The following is a 26,744-nucleotide window of genomic DNA, read 5'->3' as shown; positions in this document are numbered from 1 at the left end:
GGATCGACTTCGTCGGCAGACGGTTGTACCATAGCCTCACCGCTCCTCTGAATGTCAATGGCAGGGCAAGACACATAATGTTTTCCGAGACCCGATGGAACTGCATGGCGACCTTGAAGCCTTCCAGATGATCGACGGGGTCCCCCGACCCGTCATAAGTGTCATACTTGGGTAGGCGAAAGCCGACCGGGAGTGGATCCCTCATGAACTTATCAGCTAGAGCCGTGTCATTAGTGAGGTCCAGCTAGCGAGTTCCCACCTGATTTTCTGCCACCTTCTTGATCTCATCTTTCAGTTCTAGGATCATCCGCTTTAACCCCGAGTCCTCGTGCCTCTGTTTGTCTCTTCAGCGTGGATCCCCATGTGGATCTCTGACGGCACGCTGCATCCTACCTCTGGGTGCGGGACTTTCCCTCACTGATCGGTTTCGAAGGTTATGACCAGACCTTATAGATCCTGTACTGCTCCAGTCCTCATCTCGAGCCCTCTTAGGCTAGATGTGGGGGCCTGGAGGTGCTCCGCCGGTCTTCTGAGAGACAGCTTTGGAGACTTCCTTCATTGCCTCGACCATCCGGTCATATTTGTCCTGGAGGGCTTCAAATTGCTCCCTCGTCACGTATTCTTGTGCTTCAGGAGGGGGCGGAGGATCACTATCTTCGCGTACTGAATATCTGCCTGAGCGCGGGTACCTTACGGATACTTCCCGGTCATCATTGCCCCTTTCTCGTCCTATCTCCGCCGAGGGAGGAAGCCCCCTGAAGGTTCTTCCCCCATATTCATGTTTGACGCTGCTCTTATTTTCTTGCGGTTGTAGGTTCTCCCCACCATTACTGTCGTTCCCACAGACGACCCCAATCTGTTGCTGCCAAAAACCTTGTATAAGTTGGTCCTGCACAAGCACAGACGGCAAAGGCCAAGAGCTTTGTCTGGGGTTAGTAATTTGTTGCTGCCAAAAACCCCGTATGAGTTGGTCCTGCACAAGCACAGACGGCAGAGGCTCGGAGCTTTGTCCGGGGTTAGTCCTCCGACGCTCAAGTTAGGATCAGCCGCACAGTTTTCAATATGGGAGTAATGGTGTGGGTATTGATGCTTACCTTCTTCCTTCCTCTCGGGCCCTCTTATATGGTTCTTAGGGTCTAGGGTTTCTCTTGCCTTCCCAGTGTCCTTCTCGGGTCCACCTTCCTCCCTCTCAGAGTTCCGCTTGAATACGTCCATCCTCTTGGTGGGGGAATATTCCCTTCATGCAAGCAACGTGATAGAGCGTGATAGTCTTTGTACTCCCTATATCTGGTGGGCGGCACGTGTCCCGGTGGGCGACGCGTGTCCTCACCCTACTGAGCGATCGATTTGGCCGTATCAATCAATAACCCCAAAATTCATCTTATAATAAAATTTGCAAAGCACTCTCCAATCTCCCTTGTGTGAAAATAAATATATAAACAACAGAAAACCTTCAGAAATTTTCTTGTAATTCACCATATTGGCCGAAGAATATAGGGCAGCAGTTCCAAGCTTTTTTCTTCATTATTGGAATCGGAATCAAAATCGGCAACGAAGACCTCATTGTTTCCAATTTTTTTTCTTGAAATGGGAAGCAGAGGGCAAGGAAGGGTTAGGTTGTTCGTCAGTGGCAAAGAAGAGGATAGGCTTTAGTGTCATGTGTTTTAATCAAAAGGGTAAAATTATCATTTTAATTTCTCATTTAACAGCAATTGACGGTAGGGGGTTCAAGTATAATTTGGTATTATACAAGGGGTGTCTCTCTAATAGTGTGGTATTCTCTAGAGGGTGGTACTGTAAATTACCCTAATTTTTAATTAAGAAGCCGATATCAAATGTGATGCAATTGGACAATAAGATAAGTCATATAAGATAATAGAATTTGATATCTGTTAGAAATTAAGTTTCAAAAGATGTTCAAAATAGTCTTTTTGAATTTAGCTTTCTCCCTCAAAAGTGTTTTTTCTTTTTTGTCTTTAGCACTTGTGGAGTCATAATGAACTAAGACAACTCACAAAGTTTGGTCCCACAGTGGTTTGTGAGGAAAGAAAACTTGAGCATATATAGAGGATTGTAACTTAAAGGTGTAAGCCTTTTGGAGAGGAACTCTCCCATTCTCATGTGTGAGTGTGAGTTTCTTGGGGTGCTTCTGAATTGTGCACGCACCGAGCCGAGTTGGGCCAGCCGTGGCCAAGGCCGAGGTCGAGTATGGGTTGGTTCAAAGAACCTATTTTTTATCGGTCAAAACTTTTGGCTCCAAAAGTTCATATTTTGAATTTGAATTTTGAATTCAAATAGACACACCCTTGCACATTTTGTCTTAAGGGACACATTAGTTTATGTACCTATATAAACCCAACTGTCAATGCTCATACTTAGTTGTACATGCACATGTAGGTATCAGTACATGTACCTTCTCATGCATAGAGTCAGGTCTGTATACCTATGAGTAATTGCATAGGTATATCCATTCATATATAGAGACATACCCTCTACAAATAGAAAACACTAGTTTTGTTTATGGGTTACACAAAAAATCCTAACATGTATGGGCTTTGTACGGAATACGTATTTATAAACTGTGTGATTGTTTAGGCTTATGTTCTCTACAAGTGCTCTATTTATGGTTTTTTACTTCTGTCCACTGTTTTTTTTTGAATCTATGAGTATTATCTTCGCACATACTTGTTGAAATCGATTGTTGGAGTTCACATTAATCGATTTGAGAGTTGCTTTATCTTGGAGGTGAGGACGTATGGTCAACCCGATTATATATACATATATGGGGCATTCAAATACCTTAAGGAGAGTATATATATCATATGGCTTAACTCTACTTAATTTAGACGATTTCAGCTAATATTTCAAAGGATCAATTGAACAAATGAACCATCTACTTCGAATTATATTTTTATTTATATAATTGTATGTTTTGTCAAAGTCTTATACCTATGGTCTGGACTCTATTTCATATAATATCACATGTGACTCTTGTAAGATAAAGAGAACTAGATTTAAGTCCTAATGGACACAACCAGCTTATGCGGTAAGAGAGAATCCAAAAGAGAATATCTCCATTGCAACCCTTAGCGGCCAACCTTCATCCTCGACTATTCAAAGTTCCATCTGTAATTTTTCCGTTTATTAACCGGTCACAGAATTCTTGTGCTGATTTCCTTGGGTTTGGTTCATCAAAACTTTATTGTCACGTGTGTGATAGCACCATCCCCCTTTCATTCTAAATTCTCGTATTGTTATGTCCAAGAGCTTCTCCATTTCAAAGAGTAGGCATGAATCCTTCATTGGAGGTCATTTAATATGTGCAGTAGTAGGTCCTCTTTAAGGCTTTGTCATTCTTTATGAGCTGGAACATGCAGGAAAGCTATCAAAGAGCAACGGTCATTAATTTCACGCGGGCATATTACATTAAGTCATCAACCTTCAACCAAAAAATATTATATTAAACTTAGCACATCCACTTATTGCCACGTGTACTTCTCCTATTCGTTCCCTTCAAAACGCGTCGAGAGAATTTTTTTGACTATCCACACCGACCATATGCTCGTCGGATGTGGCACTTAATTATTCAATCATGGTGTCATGTTTCCTAATATCTCACCTAGATGTAAGCCCCATTGGCACGACACGTGTCAGTCAGACGCCTTCCCGCTTAATGTCGACAATTCTCTTTGGTTAAACCGGTTCGCTGTACGATTAATTCTGGTCTTTTATTACCGTTTAGCGGGAAAAGTTAACTCGACGGCAACTCTCGCGTCGACGATATCGTAACTTGCACGATGTATAATCCGATGATAACTTTCACATTTGACTATGATGCCCCAAGAGTTGACTTATAAAAACCTGTCACTATCTCCAAATTTTTGAAAAGTAAAAGGGTACTATAGTAATTTAACACATTTTAATTTCAGTCTTCTTCTCTGAGCTGGAGTTTAGAAGGCGGAGAGAACGCGCTTCGTCGATGTTTTGCTTCTGAGAGAAAGAGAGAGAGAGAGAGAGAGAGAGAGAGAGAGAGAGAGGAAGTCTCAACAGTTGCTTTGGAGTTGCGAATTAGGGTTCGAGAAATAATTTGATCTCTTGATCTAGGTAGGATTTTGATGCGACTGGATTGGCTAGTTCTTACTTTTCTGTTTTCATAGAAGTTTCTTGAGTTGAATTTGATGCAGCAGTGAGTTGCTTTTAGTGAGATAACGGCTCTAGAGATTATTACTGGATTTTTTTGCTACTTTTTTTTTTTTTTTTTCTTTTGGATTTTGAGTTGTAGCATGATAGTAAGTCACTGTCTTTTGTGAACATTATCCTTTTCTTTAGTGGTTAGTGGTTAGTGGATTCAGATTCTTTGCCTTCCTCGCCTTTCCCGGTTTTGAAGCCGAAGTGGTGGGAAGATGAGATTTCTTTTAACTGATAGTGTTCTTTCTATACTTGGTTTCTATTCTGTATATCTGCTTGAATTCTACTGGTGAATTTCGGGAACTCTCAGATTGGGGGCTGTTTTTGATAACTTCTTGGTTTTTCTCTGTTGACTGTCATTGAAGAATTTTGTCGATGTTTTTGAGACTTCTAGTGTTGAATTTGGTGCAAAATTGAGGATTTTGTACGGACCTTTAAAATTTAATTTTTGAATAGTTTAAAATTTGTTCCCAAAAGTAAAAGAATGACCTAAATTTTGGATCGTGATTAACTAACTTCTTTTCACACCAATTTTCTTTATACATATTGGGAATAATTTGTAATTTTGAAGCATTCTTTTGAAAGTTTTTAGGTTGCATTCTGCTCAGAAATCATAATTCAGAGAAATCCCAGCCTTTGATTTGATTTTGTAATGACTGCATTTAGTATTATATTGTCTGTGTTTCACATTTTCCTATGTACTGCTGAAAAATCTCTCTCTGATATTTGATGCAGAATCGTGGACATAAGGAAGAAGAAGAAGATTAGAAGTCTTTGTTACGGCCAGCTGCAGAAAGAAATGTTGAATTGTTACTGCAATGGTGGTGTCATGTCTTGATCCATAATGGATTCTACGAGAAGTTGGTTTAAAAAATTTCAGCCTAGAGCAGATAAAGTGAGAACTGGGGTGGAGAAAAAGACGGAAACAGAGAATGGAAAGGATGCAGAGAAGCCTCCACTTGATGATGCACCTTCAACTGTTACAAAAGAGAAGGCTGCTGCTGCTAAGCAGTATATTGAGAATCATTACAAGTCTCAAATGAAGTCTCTGCAAGATAGGAAGGAGAGGTACATGAACCAAATGCTTATCCTCTGAACTTTTTTTTGTCCAAATAATATCAAGGCTGCCCCTCAATGATGTAATAAAAACGTGTGGACTTAAACAGTGCGAGTTAATAATTAGTATGTGAAATAGAAACTACTGATTGGCATTTAAACAGAATTCTAACTGTAGACTCACTGTTTGCAATTTGCTACCTTTGGGAATACTGGTCTGAAAATTTCAATTTATGAGCAAAATGGAAAGGTAGAAAAACTGTTGCAACAATCAGCCTGTTGAAAGAAGTGATATTCCATCCAGTAACAGGGATTTTGTGTGGTTTCACCCTGGAATTGATATATTTGAGGGTGCAAGAAGTTAAAAGAATAGTGGGTATCTTGATATCTTCACTACCTTCTGATGTGAAGGGATCAATAAATGTGGTGTTTAAATTGGTATAGTGACGAAGTGAAGAAAAGAACCTATTGAATTCATATGTGCAGGACCCTCTTTAACGTTTTATTCCATTCAAGTAGTCATCTTTTCAAGCAATCTCGATCCAAATATGTGTTTGATTAAATTTTCGTGTGTTACGAGCAACCATATTGTGTATTAGTGTTGATAATTTTAGTCTTATACTTATTTCATGTCAAATAGCAATAGTATTATGATATGTATATCCATGTTTAAGGTTTATGATTGGACTGGATCATCACTTTTGCTGCATTTCCAGTTATCTGTTTTCGACTCTCTTGTACTTTTATGAGCTGTAGATTTTAAAGTTGTATTGCTCTTATTTCCTTGAACTTATTTTCTACTACATTCAGACGCTGGGTTTTGGAGAGAAAGCTAGCTGATGCTGATGTTTCCCCTGAGGAGCAGAACAATCTTCTCAAACACTTGGAGAAGAAGGAGACAGAGTTTATGCGACTACAAAGACATAAAATGGGTGTTGATGATTTTGAACTCCTGACAATAATAGGAAGGGGTGCATTTGGAGAGGTCATTCCTTTCTTATTAACTATTCCTTACTTTTTATAATTTATTCCATGTTACTTTGAAAAATCTGTAGTCTTCTGATTTTGCGTGTTTAAGTTTGAATAATGGGCTGCTCTTTGATGTTTGTCTCCAATGGTTCTGGTCAAAATGTTATTTTTACCCATTTTATATAAGAATCATTGTTGGTAACTGATATGCCTCTGTGATTTTTAGGATTGTAGTCCTCATTCTTGGGGTTTGATAACTGCAATAGTCTTCTGCTAGGAGGAATCTTGGTTATTAAGTTAAAGAAAATATGTAGCAAGGCTGCATTTTGATTTCCATCTCTCCTTTGATGATTCAATGAGGATTGTTCCATTGTCAACCACTTATCAGCTAGCCTAGATTTGTGTTTCTTTCAAGTAAGATTATGTCTGGCTGACAATGTTTGATAGTCCAGCTTTCTTTTGAAGTTTTTGCTAACCTTGTTAACAATCCTGGATTCTATATCATCTAACATGTCGTCTATGGTGCTGCACTCTGATATTTAGTCACTCCTGAAATGAAATGTCCTCTCATTGTAAATAAAAACTGTGTCATGGATCTGATTTAGAGTAAGACCAATCCAGGCAGTAATAAAACAGGAAACACAAATCCCATGCTCACTAGGAGGTCTCAAGTTTGAACCTCCTGGCTGTTACCTACTTCCCTTCCTTCCTAAAAAAAAAAAAAAGCTAATAGAAATCATTAGATGAGACTTTTTGTATTAGGTGTAACACAAAACTAGCTTTCCAATAAGTCTAAGATTACTTAAATTTGAGTTATTATGACAAAATTATGTTCCGGTCAAACTTATTTTAAAGTGTACGAATGCTATTAAATTGCCTGAATGGAATTAATTTTATTGGCATTAAAACAAAAGATTATTTTACCGGACTTTTGGTTTTTAGCAATGTTCTACCTTGATAAGATTTATAAAATTTTCAGAATTGAGGAAAACTTTAGCATTCAAAAGTTGAAAATCGCCCTACAACAAAAAATTCAGTTTTTGTTCTTGGACCAAGGGGTTGACTTTTTATCCTTTTGGAATTTGATTTTTAAACTATTTTTATTGGATTCAAATAGGGGGTATTTTCTTATTTATGAATAATATCTTAAGTAAATGAAATAATAAACTATAAAACCTTTACTTAAAAGGTATTTGGCATATATAATGGAAAAAAATATAAGGCGGCATACAGTGCAATAAGGCGACAGTCGCCTAGGCCCTAGGAAAACTGCTTGGATGCTGCGCCGCCTTGACAACTATGGTCTTTGGGATGGTTTCCATTTTCTATTTGAGGCTACATTTGTTTCCAAGTAAAATCCACGTAAAAGAAAATATTCATGTAAAATTATTACAAAAAGTGGGATTTCACTTACAATTTTTCATTTGTTTTTACCTGGTAATAAACAAAGCCATAGGGAATTCTCCTGCTTGTTGGCTTTAAGAATTGGCTGACATAGTAAAGATCCATCATAGAATTACCCAAGAGTTTCAACTTTTCTCCTTTAGGAGTTGTGGAAAACTATCCAAAGCTCACCTCTTAGAATAATGCTTTTATCTTACAGTCTTGTGGTATTGTAACAGCTTCAGACCCAAGTGCCCAAGAATGAGAACGCAAATGTGGAATTTATTCCATTGAGTGCAGCCCAGACTTATCTAGAACAACAACAACAACAACAATGAACTCAGCCTTGTCCCAACTTAATGGGTTCTACATGGATCTATGCAAAACAAAGTAGGCAAAATGTTCGAACAAAAAAAGGGGGAAGGAAGAGTATGAAAACATGAGAGATGAAAAAAGAAAGATGAGAGTAGAAAAATGAGAGTAAGAGGAAACAGGCACAATCCAACAAGTTAGGAGAATCTCAGCTAAACGGGACTGGCTACCTAGATCCTTGTCCTCCAATAGGTTCTATCCAAGGTGTTAAGTTTGTCTCGAATTCTTGACCCGTTTTAAAGATTGACCCGCTCCAACATATTTTGGTGGGGACTTGAATGAGAAGTTTTCTGAGATTTGTGATGGAAGTAGAGGGGTTGGGCCGATCGGATTGACCGTGACCCGATGGGTCGACCTGCGACTTGGAGTATATAATGTACTATCATTTTGTTGAGCAAGTCATTTTAATTTGGGGTTTTTCGAGCTAGGGTTTCAAGACAAGTTTTCTTCTTGTTGCTTGGGTGTAATCTCTCTTCTGCATAGTGAAACATCTTCTTCGCCTGAGGACGTAACACACCACATCAATGTGTGAACCTCGTTAAATCTTTGTGTCTTGTGCAGATCTCTCCTTGTTTATTTTTCGTATTTCTTGGTGTTTGCTCTAACACAAGGTCATACTTGGACCAGACCGAGACTATGCATGCCATTCCTCACCACTTCGCCTTAGGTCATTTTAGGCCTGCCCCTAGATCTTTTAGCTCCTTTAATTTGAATCAGATCACTTCTCCTTATTGGGGCGTCCTCAGGCCTCTTTTGAACATAGCTATACCACCTCAAATGACTTTTGCGGAGCTTGTCATTGATCGGGGTGACTCCCAAATCAGCCCTAGGTTAAACAAATTTTCTATGTAAATGAGAGTGTAATTTCATAAGTCGGAGCAGCCCAGACTTATATATACTTGGATTAAGGTTGGAGAACTATGAGAGACATTTGTGGTGTTCAATCAATTAATGGATTTTAAGATCAGAGCTGCCGAAGTGTCCAACTAAATGAAAATGGAGTATACCACAAGCTTATATAAGAACCCATGGATTGTTTTTTATTAAGCATGCTTTCAAGCATCAGAATTTAAGGATTATATGTGGTCTCTGTGAAAGTGTGAATTTAAGGTTTGAGAGTGAAAGTACACTTTCATCAGAAGGATTGGGTTGCAAAGTTTGAAACTAAACTATACTCTTATTGATATCATAATTGGTGAATTGGAAAAACCTTGTCTTAAGAAATGTTGAGTTTTTCTGTGCTGGCTTTCAGTTTTTTAGGAACTCCAGGTTATTTTTTTTTTCTAAAAACTGTGCAGGTGAGGATCTGCAGAGAAAAGGCTACTGGTCATGTGTATGCGATGAAAAAACTAAAGAAATCTGAGATGCTTCGTAGAGGCCAGGTATTAATTTTGAAACAAGTCATCTATGTTTTGCACTATTTTATTTTGATAAATATTCTCTATTTGAATATGTAAGGGAATTAAATGCCCAATCACTGGTGATACCCTAGAAGCTTGTTCCTTAGTAATGAATCAAGAATCTCATTGCTAAGGAATCTAAGAGTTCTTTCATAATAATCTAACTTTATAATGTTTTCCTGTATTCCCATTTTTCTAGGTTGAGCATGTCAAAGCCGAAAGAAATCTCCTTGCTGAGGTCGACAGTGCTTTCATTGTCAAGCTCTACTGTTCCTTTCAGGATGAAGAGTTTTTGTATCTTGTAATGGAATATCTTCCTGGTGGAGACATGATGACATTACTAATGCGCAAGGATACCTTGACTGAGGATGAGGCTAGGATTTATGTTGCAGAGACTGTCCTTGCCATTGAGTCTATTCACAAGCACAATTACATCCACAGGTGTGTAACCGCAATTTCTTTCATTTTATTTTGAGGGATCCACAGTGCTCACCGAATGGACCATCTTGACAAAACCAACCTCTAGAAAACATCTATTGCATATTCTGGGTGGTATGACTAGCATTTGATGGTTCGCACCTGTGAGATCTACTCTACCAACCATTGAGCCAGTCAGATGGTCAAATATTTCCAATTGGCACACATACACAAACTCTGTTGGTCAAATCTTTCCAATCGACAAACTTATCATGAATTCTTTTCCGCCTCTCTTTTTGGTCACCTAAAGGATGCAAGCAATCATGTATGTTGAATGGTAATGATTGGATTGACAGAAGCATCAAATTGGGGTTCTTTTGTCCTTGTGGACCTTTAGGTGTGGGCCGTTGAACGATTGTTCTCAAACTTCTGGCAAATACATCACATAACATTATGCTGCTAGAAGATAAATGGTCCATATGATGAGTTCACGGCATTTTCCTTTCTTTGTTTGCTTCTACTAAATACCTTACTCCTTGCTTTATGAAAAGAAAAAACCCACAAATCTTTATCATTGCAAGACACATGCAGGCATTGTTATCAGGGCGACCCAAGGAGTTGGAGGGGCCTGGATGCCTGGTTGCCACCTAGGCAACGCCTTGAAAACTATGCATGTAAGAAGTCACTGTATAAGGCGTCCCGAAAGTAAAAATTGTTGTTCTGACCCTTGGTAGGGATATCAAGCCTGACAATTTATTGCTCGATCGTAATGGCCACATGAAGCTTTTGGATTTTGGGTTATGTAAACCCTTGGATTGTAGCAGTTTTCCAAATCTTACTGAAAATGATGGTGGAGTTGGAAAGAATTTCAAAACTACAATGGAGAAAGATAGGTTTTCCAATATGCTTACTGTACCGAGGCGTACGCAGCAGGAGCATCTATTACACTGGCAAAGGAACCGGCGGATGTTGGTATTTTCTCTCTTAATCCCTATCTGTTATTTAGGGGGTTTGGATATGCAAGCAACAGTGTTGACTGTTAATAGGAAATTATTAGATTGTTAATACTTCTTTCTTCTTAGAGCCTATTTGATTCAATAATTAACAAAATTCCTGGACGTGTGTACATTCATGGAATACTATTATCTATTAATAAACTTAGTATTACATAAATTGAAAAAAGGGCGTACCGGGTGCACAAGGCTCTTGCCACTGCGGGGTCTGGGGAGGGTCATAATTTTCGTAGCCTTACACCCGCTTTGCGGAGAGGCTGGTTCCCGACTTGAACCCGCCATCACTAGGTCAACATGTGGCAACCTTACTGTTGTGCCAAGGCCAGTTTGCATCCTGATGAAAATTATTAATATATTTTTTAATTGTCTACGCGGGCTAAGCTCTTCTTACTTACGAAACATTTTATAATTGTTAATGCTATGTATTGTAACTAGTCATTGACGTTAAAAAGAACAAAGAAAAGAGAAGGGGAAAGGACAATGACTTGACTCTTGGTCAATATATCCAGAGTGTTCAGTCAATGGATAGCTGAGGTGATGTCTGGACAATCAAATATGATTATGTTTATTTGGAAGATGGCACAATATTGTCAGTAATAAATGAATTCATAAACAAGAAATGCAAAAAGCTATGATGCTAAAGTTGGCACCACTCCTAAAAATGCAAGGTGCTGCTTGCTTGTTGATCCAACAATAAATATTGGAAACAAAGGGGATGCTATTAAAATGCCACTATATCCTGGGCATTTGGTTTGAACAAAACAGAACAATCTTTGAAGTGAAAGAAAGGAATGTGCCATGATTATGCTTTACATATTGGTTGGGTTTCTCTTGTGCCACTATTTGCTTGTTGATCCAACTGGAATGCTTTGATTTGAGAATCTTTAATTGATTTTATTCTCTTGTAGAGTTCAGTATCTGCCAGCACCGACCTTTTCTTCTAATTATTTCCTAATGCAGGGAAGGATTATATACCAAAAAAGCTAGAGAAAGAGAAAGGAAAATAGAATATATTGGGAGAGAGCAGAGGTTTACTATCAAGCCAAAGAAAATGGAAGCCAAGATCTACGTATATGCAACCTTTGAACTCTTTTCAAGATACTTATTTGATCAGAGAAATAACACTTCACAACATCTGACTTACCCAAACAACTAACACCACTCCAAAATTCCCTTCTCAACACATATTTGATTTCAAGTCTCCACCCTGTGTCCCTCGACTATCCACTTAAGTGGTATATATTAATAAAAAAGTCCCCTTCTTGATTTAAAACCGGAAGAGTACAACCCAATCCATGATAATACAATACCTCTCTGCTGGAAATCGTAACTTGACAACTGATGATTATGGATCAATCCACTAGATTCTGTTCATGGATGCTTCTGTATCATTTCCATCCTTTTCAATCTTTTATTTTTCTTGTTGAAAATTTTGCATTGTTCCTATGTAAAAGAAAAGGCAGAAAAGAAAGAAGACAGATGATCTGGAGTTCAAAATGTTTCTGGGAGTGGAGACAAATTTTCTATTTACTTGCCCTTTTTTTATGGGAATTGGGTATGCTTGTCTAGCATGGTGCTTCAGTGCCTCTGGTTACCCATACTCCCCTTTTTCATATGGTACCACTTGCCAAGACTCAATTGGTGTGGTCATGGCAGAACAGAGTGGTTGTCTAAGTTGCTCATTTTGTTGATCTTTTTTTTCTTGATTGACTTATTAAATATTGTTTGGAGTTATGAACATGGTTGTGATTGCATATGGGATTGGAAAATTGAAGAAATAGAAGGCAAATACATCTGATTACTGATGTATAACTGCCCCATGCTGTTGTCTTGTGTTGTGCGCTTATTATTTGTTATAAGATTATATAATTCATGATCCATGCTATTTTTGCCACTTATCTGCTTACAGGCTTTGTGCTACAACTGTCTTATGTTTTTTGGATTCAGGCTTATTCCACAGTGGGGACTCCTGACTATATTGCTCCTGAAGTTCTGTTGAAGAAAGGATATGGAATGGAGTGTGATTGGTTAGTTGTATTTTTTCTGTATTACTGCTTCTTACTGCTTCTCATTATTATTAGTCAAATGGTGTCTCCGGAGGATGGCAGCAAGCATTATTGTTAGATTTAAACACATTGGCTTGGAAACTTTTTGTCAATGGTATTGATAGAATAGCCTGAGGTTCCATAAACAAGATAGGCGGTCATTTGCACTTAGAAGTTTCCAAACCAATGGTTTTCACTTTTCTGCTTATAAAGTGGCAGCCTATTCCTTCTACACTCAAGACACAGGGTTTTGATAAGGGAGGACAAGCATGCATGTTTTACTCAGTTAGCACCATCACAGCTTTATAATTTTTCTTCTCTTAAATCTTGTCTGTATGTAGGTGGTCCCTTGGAGCAATTATGTATGAAATGCTTGTAGGTTATCCACCATTTTATTCTGAAGAGCCAATGTCAACATGCAGAAAGGTGGGTGACATTTTTGAATGGAGATTCCTTCTAAATTGAATTTGGAATCTTCTGATTTCTAGGTTTTTTTCCAACTAAATGAGTAAAAAGTAGCATCCATTTTATTGTGAAGAAACAATGTCAACATGCATTAGTTCCAGAATAGTAGTGACTAAAATGGTAATATAGTAGCATAAGTGCCAGAAATTTCTCTCTCTCTCTCTCTCTATATATATATATATATATCGTTCTTGTTTACTTTTAGTGAAAACTATTTGAAGGCACAAAAAAAATGAAGCCAAGCTATATGCTTCCAATGTTTGCATGTTTCGACCGCTGTGTGTGCTTCTTGATCTCAGACATGCCTGTGACAAGTTTCTGTGTTAGCATGACAAGTAGTGGACATATAAAAGTGTGTGGTCTGACCAAGTGGTGCTTCGTTATAAGATGATAATCTCTTCCTGGTCTGGAACCTGAGCTAGTTTTTAGATAGATTGCACTCTGCTGAGTTCCTGATTACTACTGCCTTCTCGTAAAATGGTTTTTTTTTTTGTGGTAACTGACCTACCGAGAATATGAGACATGGGCCTGAAGGAGGCATCAAAAGCCTCTTGAAAATGCATTTTTAATAAATAGATAAATAAATTATTATTTATATAAATCATGATGTGATATTATGAAAGAAATCATTAAAATGTGATTTTGGTAAAAAAACAAAAAAAATACTTGATACTGATTTATTACAACAACAACAACATTCAAAACCTTATCCCAACTTAATGGAGTTGGTTGCATGGAGATTCCAAGCAAGGACGAGCGCAATGACCCATGCAAAAAGATTGACGGGCCATGGCTAATTATAATAAGTGTCGGCTATCAACCTGACACACCACTACAAATCAGCCACAGGATTATAACAATAGACTATAATAAGGTACCGGCTGTCTACCTGATACTGATTTATTATAAATAAAATTAAGTTGAAATGGATATATATAGAAATTGAAGCTCTGTCAAACATTCCAGAGTTTAAAATTTGAATGTGAATTTTTAACTCTTATGTTGTGGTGAAAAGATTATCTTGGATTAATGTAAGAAGCAAGCTTCCCCTAAGTTTGGTGTTAAGTATATGAATTGTGGCGACAGTCCTGAGACATGGGGTAATGCAGGCCAGTTCAATAATTGGTTCTATTCTAATGTTTAATGTGTTATTGGATTTAAATTCTTTGGGTTTTATTTTGTAATGGACTATATTATGAGGCCAAAAGGGTCAAGGGCTGTACGAAAACAGATATTAATTAGTAGTGGGTTCTATTAGGTAATGTAGTTGGCTTTGGTTTAATCATTAAAGGATCCTATTTTGGTTAATTGTATGGGATCCAAGTTATTTAGAAGACTTAGGCTACAATAATTCTAATTAGTTAAGTATTTTAGAGTCCTTGTTTGTTCAGTTTGTCTAGCTACCTAAGAGTTTTAGATTTAGGAGACTTTCTTTTGTTTTCTTATAAATATGTAACTATCACCCATGATGATGGTTTCCTCTTTTCTTTCTTCGATTATTATTCAGTGTTACTGTTCAAGGGTATTGTTCAGTCCTAGAAGAACCCTCATCTCTCTCATTCTTCTTCTCTAGTTCTATTATTATCCCTTTCTTTCCCAGCTGAAATCAGCTAAACAACAAGCCTTTTTCAGTCCTATTTTATCAGGAAAATAGTTCCGATATGGGTCTATGGAGCATCCAATCTGATCTTTGATTCTTAATTTAGATTTGATTTTCTGTACCCTAGAAGTCTTCCACTTTGCCCCTATCCTCTCTTCTCTTCCTTTTGTTTATTACTGTATGTGGTACTGTTCACAGTCCCAGAACTCAAGTCTTCTTCACTTGTCCTTCTTTCTTTCTCCATCACAGGCTGCTGCAAACAGTTAACCGGAAAGCCTTTTTCAACCCTGTATTTTCAAGAAAATAGTTCTGATCTGGGCTTGTGGAGCAGCCAATCTGATCATTGCAGATCCACCCCAAAATTATTCATGAAAGATCTGCACTGAAACCATTGGATCTACAGGTTTAACATTTACTGCTGTTGTTTAAGTTATTATACTTGTCTTTGTTAGATTGAAGTGAGATTTGCTTTTGATTGGAGGATTCTGAATTGACTTGCATAAACTAAGTTTCTTGTAATTTCATTGAACATTGTACCTGTAGGTCAATACAATTAAACCCTATTCAGTTTTGGGTTTTTATCTGCTGGGCATAGGAAATAAATTACTTGTTGATGTGTTAATAACTGCAACATCAGCTATATTGGGCTCATTACCCATTAGTACTAGGGTTTGTTGGACTGTATCCTGCATAAATTTATTTCAGTGTCTCATTCATAGCTTCTACGTTTTCATTGTAATATTTTCTATCTTTGTAGCTTTAAGAAATTAATGTATCAACCAAAGAGGTGGATAACGATGCACTATTTTCGTTTACTTGCTATTAAAATTTCACACAGCATTTGATTCTGATTTAATGCAGATAGTAAACTGGAGAACTCACTTGAAATTCCCTGAAGAGGCGAAGCTTTCTCCTGAGGCTAAAGATCTCATATGCAAACTTCTGTGCAATGTAGAACAGAGGCTTGGGACCAAAGCAGCTCATGAAATAAAAGTTAGCACTCTTTTTCTGTTAGGCTCTTTGTTTACCGGTTTTGGCTTTATCAAATTCAAAACTGAATTGTTGATATTGATCTCTACTTAAGGCACACCCCTGGTTCAAAGTCATCAAATGGGACAGACTATACCAGATGGAAGCTGCTTTTAAACCAGAGGTTAAGGACGAACTTGATACTCAGAACTTTGAAAAGTTTGAGGAGGTAAAGATAACATTTTCTTTCATTTTTATGAATGTTATAGAAAAAGGGCGTACCCAGTGCACAAGGCCTCCGCCACTGTGCGGGGTCTGGGGAGGGTCATAAAATATGCTGCCTTACCCCTGGTTCGCAAAGAGGCTGTTTCTCAACTTGAACCTGCGACCACTAGATCACAATGGAGCAACCTTGCAGTCTTGGAGGGCTTTCTCTCTGAATGAAATGTCATTCGGTTAACTATGCTATATGCTAGGCTTGATGATGTTGGACCAACCGAATATAAGAAAAAAAAAGTATCCATCGACAGGCTGTATGCAAAATCTTCACTCAATAAATAGATAAATTTGTGGCCTGTTTGGATTCAAAGATGATGATGCTAGGACTGTTGAAAAGTAACTGGCAGTTGGAAGTGTTGAGAACCAAGGAACACTTTCAAACTCCTCTTAGTTTCTCATTTTGGGTAGGTAGTTTTTTCTTATCCTTTTTTGGTAATGTTCCGGTAGTCAATTGGCTGTGGATTTTTATTGCGTTTTGCAACTCATTATCTCTTTTATTTTGTCATTTTGGTCATTTGTTTCTGCCACATGCATTGTTGGAGCTTATGAGGAGAGATGATTCCTCTACTATTCTTTCCTCAATTAAGTTCATATTTTCTTATGGAATTATTAATTAGTAAGTTGTTGTCTTGTGTGAATGCAGTCAGGGCCTCCAATCAGAACTTCATCAAAGTCAGGTCCATGGAGAAAAGTAAGTTTTGACTGTCTTATCAGTTAGCAGTTAACATTTTATAGTGTTCTCTGTTGGTTTTCAATTCCCAAGTTTTACATATTGCTAGTTTTACTTGAGGCATATAGTTTCTTGATAATTTATTTTTGGATGTTGAGGACCCATTTTTAATATTAAAATTTCTAGAAACCAAACCCTGCCAGCATTTTCTGCTGGTCCCAAGCCCAGATAAAGGAGGGGGGTTGACGCATCAGGTCGGCAGCTGGTACTAGAGAAAAAAATACTAGCCAAACCCTTTTAACATGGATTCTACAGACTTATATTATCAACATTATGCCAGGGTGTTCCCACCCGCATAAGCAACACATGACACTACGACCCGGGTGTAGTGAAAAGTGAGCAAGGGTTAGCTAGGGCGTCCCTTGTAACTGACGCGCCATGTCGGTGCCTGAGTGCGGTGACAACTAGGCAAGGCTTCTCGCATCGTGGATGAGTGTTGGTAAAGAAGCTAGTCCAAAAATGTGGGATTAGGCAAGCATCTTTGAATATTGGATCTTTAATGGGTAAAAGTCTAGAATTGATAGATGTCACGGGGAAACGACGGATTAACATAGCCTATATTCAAGAGACTAGATGGAAGGGTATAAAAGCTAAGGAGTTGAATGACCCTTTTTTTTGGGGGTGATAGTTAGGACCCAAGGGGAGTTGAATGCATGACTTCTTTATTTTGAGGTGTTGGTCTTTGCCAACTGAGCAATCCCCTTGGGTAGTTGGACGACTTTAAACTTTGGTATACAAGGGATAAAAGTAATAGAAATGGAGTGGGCATAGTAGTGGTTTAAGATGTCACGAATGATGTAGTGGATGTTAAAAGATTTGGAGACAGGATTATATCCATCAAACTTTTGTTGGAGAAAGAGATTGTCAATATGATTAGTGCTTACGTGCCCCAAGTAACATTGGATGAAATGAGTGAATTGTGATTTTGGGAACATATGAATGGATTAGTGCAATGTTGTAGTCAAGGAGAAAAGATTATTATAGGGGGTGATCTGAATGGACATTTTGGGAGAGATCGTAGAGGCTATTGAAGGTGTATATGGAGGATATGGTTTTGGAGAGAGGAATGAGGAGGGATCTCAGTTTTAGATTTTGTTATGGCTTATGATTTATCCATTGTAACCATTTACTTCGAAAAGAGAGGAGCATTTAGGTACCTTCAAAAGTGGGTATCATAGTAGCCAAATAGATTTCTTCCTAACTGGAAGGTAAGGTAGATTGTTATGTAAGGATTCTAAGGTTATACTAGTGGAGAGCCTAACCACACAGCATAGATTAGTGGTCATGGGTATTTTCCTCATTACGTATAATCTTAAGAAATGTGAGCTTATTTACTCTAAGATAAGTGGTGGTACTTAAAAGGAGATACCTTGAAATCATTTACTGATAAAGTGGCCAAATAAGGAAAGTGGGACTTGGAGAGAGACACTAATATGATGTGGAACGAGATGATTACTTGTATTGAGAAGGTTTCTAAAGATGTCGCAGGCGAGTCGAAAGAAAAACATCGTTCCTCTAGGGTGACTTGGTGGGATAATGAGGTTCAAGCAGCCATTAAGACTAAGAAATCTAGTTTTAGACATGACAAAAGGCTAAGGGTGTAGAGGATCAAAAAAATGTATAAATTTGATAGAAATGAAACTAAAAAGATTGTGGAAAAAGCAAAGGTGAAGAATTATGAAGATCCATAACAATCTGAGCACAAAGGAAGGGGAAAAAAATTCTATATACGATAATTAAATGAGGAAAAGGAAAAGTAGAGATCTCGTCTATGTTAGATGTATTAAAAGTGAATATGGTAAAGTACTAATAAAGGATGAGGATATTATGAAGAGATAAGAAGGTTATTTCTACATCCAACTAAATGAAGACATTTCGATTAATAATGTCCCGAAAGACTGTATACCCATCAAGATATCACATGTCGTAGATATGTATGAAAAATTAGGGTGACTGAGGTAAAATAAGCTTTAAGGAAGATGAAAGTAGGAAAATCACTGGGTCCAAATGAGATCCCAATAGAAGTGTGGAAGCTTAGGAATCTGTGGTTTATCTTGGCTAACCAATCTATTTAATAAGAATATGAGCACAGGGAAAATGTCAGATGAAGGGAGGAGAAGCATTGTGATTCCAATTTACAAAAAGTATAGCTGATATTCAGAGTTGAAATAACTATAGAGACATAAAAACTAATAAGTATACTATGAACTTACGGTATAGTTATTAAAACCCACCTGAGCCAAGAAACTACTATTACGGAGAACCAATTTGGTTTTATGTTGGGAAGATCCATGAAAAAGGTTATTTACTTAGAAGACTCATGGAAAGATTTAGAGATTGCAAGAAGGATCTCCATATGGTCTTTATTGACATAAAAAAAAGGCTTATAACAGTGTCCCTCGGGAGTTAATTTGGCAAGTACTAGAGAAGAGAAGTGTTTCAAGTAAATATATGGACATAACTAAAGATGTGTATGATGGTGTAGTGACTTTGTGAGAACTGTGGGGGGTTAAGGTTGTGCATTCTCAATACAATTGGGTTACATCAAGGATCAGCTTTAGGCCCTTAGTTTGTGCTTATTATGAATGATTTAATCGGAGAGGAGGTTCCTCGGTGTATGCTTTTTGCTAATGATATTGTTTGGTGGATGAGACAAAACCATAGTGCCGAGTTGGAGTCATAGAGATCAACCTTGGAATCAAAAGGTTTAAAGATAAGTAGAACGAAGATGGAATATATGAAGTGTAACTTTAGTTGCACTAGGACGGATAATGTGGTGTGAAAATTGATGAGAGGGAGATTCTACAAAGTGATTATTTTAGGTATCTAGGCTTAATCATAAATAAAGAAAGTGATATAGAGGATGCTGTTTCACGTCGATTTAAAATAGGAGTGTTGTGTGATCACGGTGTTCCTTTACAACTTAAAGGAAAATTATATTGGACGGTCGTATGGTAGGCTATGATGTATGCCAATTTAAAGGAAAATTATATAGGACAGTCGTATGACAAGCTATGATGTATGGAGCGGCATGCTGATTTGTTAAGCAACATCATGTATATAAACTCAATGTGGTAGAGATGAAGATGTTGAGATAGATGTGTGGAAAACTAGGAAGAATAAAGTAAGGAATGATAATATTACAGCTGATTTTGGGAATAGCTCCGAAACATGATAAACTACAAGAAAGTCGTTTAAGGTGTCATTTGGAGCAAATTTAGTTGCAATTGGCATTATATGTCCACCTGGCCTGTGCTTTCCATGTTTTAAAACATACAGAGGTTGGATCCACCAAATCTCATCTAGGCAATGAACAAATTGGATTGTTCAATCGATGTCCTGTGTGAGTAAAATCTTTCATTTGCTTAAGTTTATTTGCTAAAGTAGTTGATGGAAAAACATCACCGTTATCATTAAGACATTACATAACTAATTTATTGTTTCTTCTTTGGCCTCAGCTTCTTATAACTCCTATTCTCTAACTTCCTGATGGGGTTTTTTTGGAGCAGATCTTTCCTTTGAATAGTTTAGGTCATAGATTTTGGGATTCATTTTACTGTATCTTCTTGTTGCTCAAAGTGGTCATTGAATGCCTGGAGAAACTAATGTAAGCTTTTCTCTTCTATCATTCTTGCAGATGCTTTCATCCAAGGATGTAAATTTTGTGGGTTATACGTACAAAAATTTTGAAATTGTCAATGACCATGACATGCCTGGTCTTGGTCGGTGCCTTTCTCTCTCTCTCTCTCTCTCTCTCTCTGTGTCTCGTGTACACACTGAAGCACATACATGCACCTTTTACCTTTCACATATTGTAGTCACTACTCACTAGTGAGCATAACTGTGAGCTACACAATCAGTAAGAGATAGTTATAGGGATCCCTGTGACACACACGTGCATGTACATACTGTGTACTGAAGCACATGCATGCACCTTTACCTTTCACATACTGTAGTCACTACTCACTAGTGAACTTAAATGTGAGCTGCACCATTTTGTAAGAAATAGGGATCCCTGTGAAATTGTGTGTATGGTTTAAAGTGCACTTTGATTGATATATAATAATAGGTGATATGAGCAATAATAAAAAAATGGAGAATGTAATATGATAAACTGTGGTTCATCTTTTCTAAGAATGTGGGTGAATGGATAATGATCACCTCATGGTTTCTTTCTGGATAAGTTTTCATATTTGGCTTATTTTCATTCCTATTGAAGAGGAACTCTGATTAATTTGTGATGTGCTCTATGTTTACATGCTTCTAATTTGTGGAGCATCTTTTGCGGGAGGCATCAGATTAGCTGATGTGCTCTCTATGTAATACATATTAAGAAATCTCCATTCTTGCTCAACTGAAAAGAAGTTGCTGATTTAATGCAGTGGACTTGAAGAAAAAGAGTAATAAGCCAAAGAGGCCATCAATCAAGTCGTTGTTTGGTATGTTCTCCAATCACTTTAATAACCTCTCTGAAAAGATTTCGGCTCTTAACCTGATTGAAATTTACATTCTGGTATGATTTACAGACTCGTCTGATTCTTCCAATCAGCCTGTCCAAGGAAGCTTCCTCAACATGTTGCCTACCCAAGTGGAGGTCTCTGAAAGTCCTGAGCACTCACCTGTTCGCCCTAGTAGACCCTTACCATATCAGCACAATCCTTCACAAAGATGATAAATAATGCAAGCTTCACATGTAACTGTTAATAACCGAAGCAAACATAGTAGTTTAATGAAAAGAAATGAAAGAAATAGATTATTGCTTCTGTTTTTTCTACTCCACCCCACCCCACCCCACCCCACCCCACCCCACCCCATAAAAGCTGGGAATGTCATATTTGTGTTCTTTATCCAAAGACGGAATAGGATGAAGAAAAGGAGGGAAAAAGATGCAGTCTAATATGACCCAAATTTTTAAATTTATTGTCATCTGCTGTTTTCAGAGATGGCTCCTCTGTGCATATATGGAAATAGTTAATACTCATGGTTTTAAGTATCGGTGCGTATCGTGCCGTATCGGCCGATATGTATCCGTATCGGTAAGCATCGGCACGATACATACTGATACGTTACGGGAAATTTTAGGCCTCTTTTTGTGTATCGGTGTATCGTACGTATCGTGCTGTACCGTATCGGTATCGATACATACGATACTCTATGATACGAACTTTTGAAAATCTAAAAATTCTCGAGAGTATCGGTACGTATCGATACTGTATGGGTACGTATCGAAGGTATCGTGCAGTATTGAGCCGTATCGTACCATACAGTACGATACGGCTACTTAAGTGTGAATTTTTTGTTGTTTGAAATAAACACTTCACACTCTCACCAACAGTTTTCTAGATTTTTTATATGTTATGTAAAAACAAGTGTTCTACAACTTCCATGGAAATTTTTGATTTTTCTCAAAAAAATATATTTTTTTAATTTTTTTATTCCTAAATTAAAAAAAAAAAAATCCCCCAAATTTTTTTTTTTTAGAAAATTTAGTTCATTCAACTCTTAAAAATAATGTCATAACTTATAATTATTAAATACATGATTTCAAATGAAACCCACATTTTTTCCCCAAAAAAGTGAGGGTTTATATATATATTTTTTTATTTCTCAGATCTATTCAAATATATTGGTCCACACTTTGTTGATTTTTTATATGTTCTTTAAAAACATTTAATCTACAACTTCTATAAAAAAAATTTAATTTTTCTACAATGAATGGGAGACCCACTACCATAAATATTTCGACTGGGGTAAATATTGTGCCTAAATTCGACAAGTGCAGAATATCATCGTAATTGCTCCTATTGAAGAAGAAGGTCCTAGCCAAGGATTTGAACCACCACGACACTCTTCACGGCACTCATCACAGTGGCAATGGCAATGAGGAAAGAAAAAACTGTAAGAAACTCAAACCTCATCATTTTGAACATTTTTAACTCAATATATTTGTCTATCAATCCGATACCCTCTACTTAAGTATTTATGCATTCTACATGTTATATATAGCTTTTTTTAACTATTTTTTTTATGCAAAAGTGTATAAAAATGTGTTTCCTATCCATTTATGTGCGTATCTTTAGCGTATTTTAGCGTATCTTCGATACGATACGATACCCTCCGATACGTATCTTAATTTTGACCGACCGACCGATACGGCGATCGATACTGATACATTAATCCATGTCAATACTACATTTTCTACTATTTTTAGGGGATGACAAAAAAAAAGTTGTAGATGGATTGCGCAATCGCTGGAGATAAGAATCAAGGTTTATTATCTTGGGATAGGTTTTTCTCTCCAATTCATGGACAAAATGGAAATATTTAGGTGCCAAGGGACAAGATTTGTTACCCTTCCATGTTAGCCATGTATGTTGCATGTATTGGAACTACAGTGTCAATAATTCGGGTTCTGTTTTTGATTACCATCCCTTGATGTTATTGCCTTTCTGATTCCTTGATATGTCTGATGAGAAATGGGAGATAGAATATGGTTCCTCCTGCTGGAAAATAGATCAAGCTCTTCGTAGGCCTTATTAATGGAAAAGAAATTGATTGATTCAGCAGATCCTGCTTTATCCCAACTCTTCACAGAAAGGGAGAATTGCATTGATTGATTCTATCGGATTGTGGGTTGAGACTCGGGATTTTTGGGGTCTTAGGTTGCATTTGGTATCAGTACTGGAAAATACCATAAACAAGTTCCCTACTGCTCATTTCTGTTCCTCAATCTCTCTACTTCGGACTCCTCTTCTGGCTGGCTTCTTACCAAATGTCAAATTTGGTGCCTCTAATCAGAGATGTCTTGACCCCCCTCCCCTTTTTCTTTTTTAAACAGTCCCAAACAAAGTTGATTTTATAAAATTTAAAATATTATTTGACGAGTAAATTTAGATTGATCTGAAAATTAAGCCATTACTCATTACTAGTTTCAGCCTCTTAAAATTAATGCCTTGTAGACCAAATAAGCCTTAAGCGCGGGATTACTTAACTCAACTCAACTTTATCCCAACTTAAGAGGGTCGAGTCCCAGCAATCCTTGCTCGCTTCCATTGCACCCGGGGTCATAATATAATGAATCGTTTCTGGGAAACACCCTTGCATAAGGTCAATGGTACATAATTCGTAATTATTACTTATCAAGATCCATGCAATAGGAAAGAGAAAAGGAAAAAGAAAAAGAAAGAAAGGAGAACCAGACCAAAGTCTCTCACAAGAAGTCTGAAAGTCACTCCCTTTATTTTATGTGACAAAGAATTATGAAACACCATAGAAGAGTTCAGACTCGAGAATTTGTTGATACATTGTTGGTTGGTAATATAACTATGTAGTTTTAAATTAAACATGCAAATCCATGGATTAGAAGGTTTTATGTAGTTTTATATTATCATTTTTTGCAATGACTGACGCTTTCAGTATAAAAATCATAAACCCACTACAAGCAACGAGGTCCACTATATGTGTATATTTTATATATATATATATATATATGTGTGTGTGTGTGTGTGGATTAGTTAATAGCCACGAAAGTTAAACCACTTCAACTGCCCATTATTTTGTCACTTAAACAATAATTAGCTAAAAGTCTTCCTTTATTTTATAGCTTCCAACGTGTACACAACATCTGCCAAGTATCAAATGGAGTTACTGCAATTAATTTTTTTTTTCTCTCACTAGGATTTGAACTTAAATTATTTCTTAAAAAATCATTATTATGAAACCAACTTGATTATCAAACAGGCACCAAATTTTCTCCAAAAGAACTTACTAATCATGGGCAGTTGTTTCAAGTAATTTGGTAGCCATTGATACTTCCTTTTATAAGTATTAGGAATTTTATTTGACAACATCATACGAGAAAAATATTTTTTCACAAAATCAGATCAAACCACCCAATCCTTGTGTTTGGGACTGCTTATGGGTGTTGATGTATACATTTCTTGCTTGTTTATGTCCTTGCACGTAACATTTTTTTTTTGTGTTGAGGGAGAAAAAATTGTGGGGGAAACTCTTCCAACACATTTTTTAGGAATCTCGACCTCCCTACTCTAATACCATGCATGTTTGCTACGGTTTCGTTAAAAATTAAACTCCAACTACTGGGAAAGAACAATGTAAATGTATTCACTAACAATGGGTAAGTCTAACTACCTGTATATGTATGCTTTTCCCCTTTTTGTTTTTTGTTTTTTTTTTTTCTCAGAGTGAATGGTGGTGGTGGTGGTGGTCGTAGTAATAGGCCTTTAAAGAATAAGCAAACCATGAGCAAGAGTAGGCATGAGGAAAGTTTTCTTTCCTTAGTCTGAGTTTTTATTTTTTAATTATTTATCTAGTTATAAAATTAGGCTTTGAATTAAGATGAGGTGCTTGATAATATCTTGAAGATAGTAGAGGCTTCACTGATTGCACAAGGGACCAACTAACATGACCAAACTTAGATGATAACTGCTATTGCACAATCCCGCATGGCCAAGATTCTGCAGAACAAAAGTTAGAGAATGGCCAGGAGAGAGCTTCGAGACAAGGCTTCGATGACCTAGTTAGACTTAGATATGTTTATTCTTGTATAAGGGGTCTAGTCGATTCAGAGTCTTACCTTCTTTCTCAATTTAGCCCTCCTTATGTAGGTGATACAGGTCTTCCTCATTGATCAAGAGGTGCTGGTGTATAGACGAGTGCCCTTATCTTACTGGGGAGATCCTCTTCTCTATCGTGTTTGAGCCGGCGGAGATCACAACGGTTAACTTAACTAGGGTCAGCGGTTACAACCACTAACCTAACCATGGTAGGATCCTCTAACAGCTAACCTGACCGTGGTAGGATTCTCCAACGACTAACTTGACCATGGTAGAACTAAGAGTCGAGTAACCGCCTAACCCTGGTTAATTTCCCTGGTTTTAGTTCAAGTCAATGATAGGGGTAGGTCGGGTGCTCGGGGACCTTCACTGATGGTCGAGGAGATTGGTCCACATCTATGCTTATTCTGATTGGACCTGAGCACGACTACCTGACCATCGACTAATGTGTATACATATGGTATATCATATGCCCCCCACTCCTCAAGCTTCTAGTATAGGAGCTTGGGAAGTACTTTTTTGTATTTTGGGCACCAGTTTCAAGTCTGACTAGTAAGTATATAGTATATCACTAACCTTTGCCATTGCTGGAGCAAAACTAGTTTAAAATAGAGTTAAGAAAACTCTCTTCTAAACGATATATATTAGGAATGAATAATTTGGGAAAATAATATAGGACAATCAATACACAAAAAAAGTTATGCATTTTCTTTCCCATCATTATGCCTAGTGAAGTATAACTCTTCGTTATTTGTTACATAGCAATACATGGGTTAGTCCTTGTGATAGAGGACCAGGTAAGCATCTCATTGGTATAAAGTAGCTAAAATTACAAAAGATGTCATTTTGTATTTTATGTTCATCTCTATTTTATGGTATTTTGATAATTTTACTAAAGCTTTGGATTAGAGTTTGAGCAACTTTCTTGTTTACTTTGGATTATTTGGCCATTGTGATGTATGTGGGGTCATTTATCACATGGACTAACCCATGTACTATCAAGTGGAAAATAGTGAAATGTTATATTACACTATACATAATGATGCCTAGAAAGACCCAAAAATTATTTATGCACAAATGATTATACTTGCATAGTTTCTTGCAGAATGGCCTAGTATGGTAGGATGAAGTTTTGTAATATTACTCACTTGAGTTGGACTCAGCGAGATGACCAAAAGAAGAAGAAAGAAAAAAAAAAAAGGTTTAGATGACTTGTGCTAATATTAGGCTACAATATTATACGTGATAGGTTTTATTTAGAACATATTTCAGATAATTTGTT

General features: G+C 37.2%; 1 protein-coding gene across 1 annotated transcript; it reads left to right on the top strand.

Annotated features, from left to right (window-relative positions):
* The first annotated feature begins 3,953 nt into the window (after positions 1 to 3,953).
* On the top strand, positions 3,954 to 21,649 carry LOC122069265 (serine/threonine-protein kinase 38-like). Its single transcript, XM_042633233.1, has 14 exons — positions 3,954 to 4,104; positions 4,924 to 5,256; positions 6,055 to 6,229; positions 9,267 to 9,350; positions 9,568 to 9,809; positions 10,520 to 10,757; positions 12,746 to 12,825; positions 13,185 to 13,269; positions 15,770 to 15,901; positions 15,993 to 16,106; positions 16,800 to 16,847; positions 20,524 to 20,608; positions 21,269 to 21,325; positions 21,413 to 21,649. The coding sequence occupies exons 2-14, from the start codon at positions 5,033 to 5,035 to the stop codon at positions 21,556 to 21,558; spliced, it is 1,710 nt and encodes a 569-aa protein (XP_042489167.1). The 5' UTR covers positions 3,954 to 4,104; positions 4,924 to 5,032; the 3' UTR covers positions 21,559 to 21,649.
* The last annotated feature ends 5,095 nt before the right edge of the window (positions 21,650 to 26,744 follow it).

This window comes from Macadamia integrifolia, unplaced genomic scaffold (assembly GCF_013358625.1).
Source record: "Macadamia integrifolia cultivar HAES 741 unplaced genomic scaffold, SCU_Mint_v3 scaffold566, whole genome shotgun sequence".
Taxonomy (NCBI): Eukaryota; Viridiplantae; Streptophyta; class Magnoliopsida; order Proteales; family Proteaceae; genus Macadamia; species Macadamia integrifolia.
This window is presented reverse-complemented; position numbering and strand designations above follow the sequence as displayed.

Excerpts from the sequence above, each read along its gene's own strand:
- LOC122069265 (XM_042633233.1), top strand. The coding sequence starts at position 5,033 with ATGGATTCTACGAGAAGTTGGTTTAAAAAATTTCAGCCTAGAGCAGAT. Across the intron at positions 9,351-9,567 it reads AGATGCTTCGTAGAGGCCAG|GTTGAGCATGTCAAAGCCGA; the intron begins GTATTAATTTTG and ends CCATTTTTCTAG. Across the intron at positions 9,810-10,519 it reads AAGCACAATTACATCCACAG|GGATATCAAGCCTGACAATT; the intron begins GTGTGTAACCGC and ends GACCCTTGGTAG.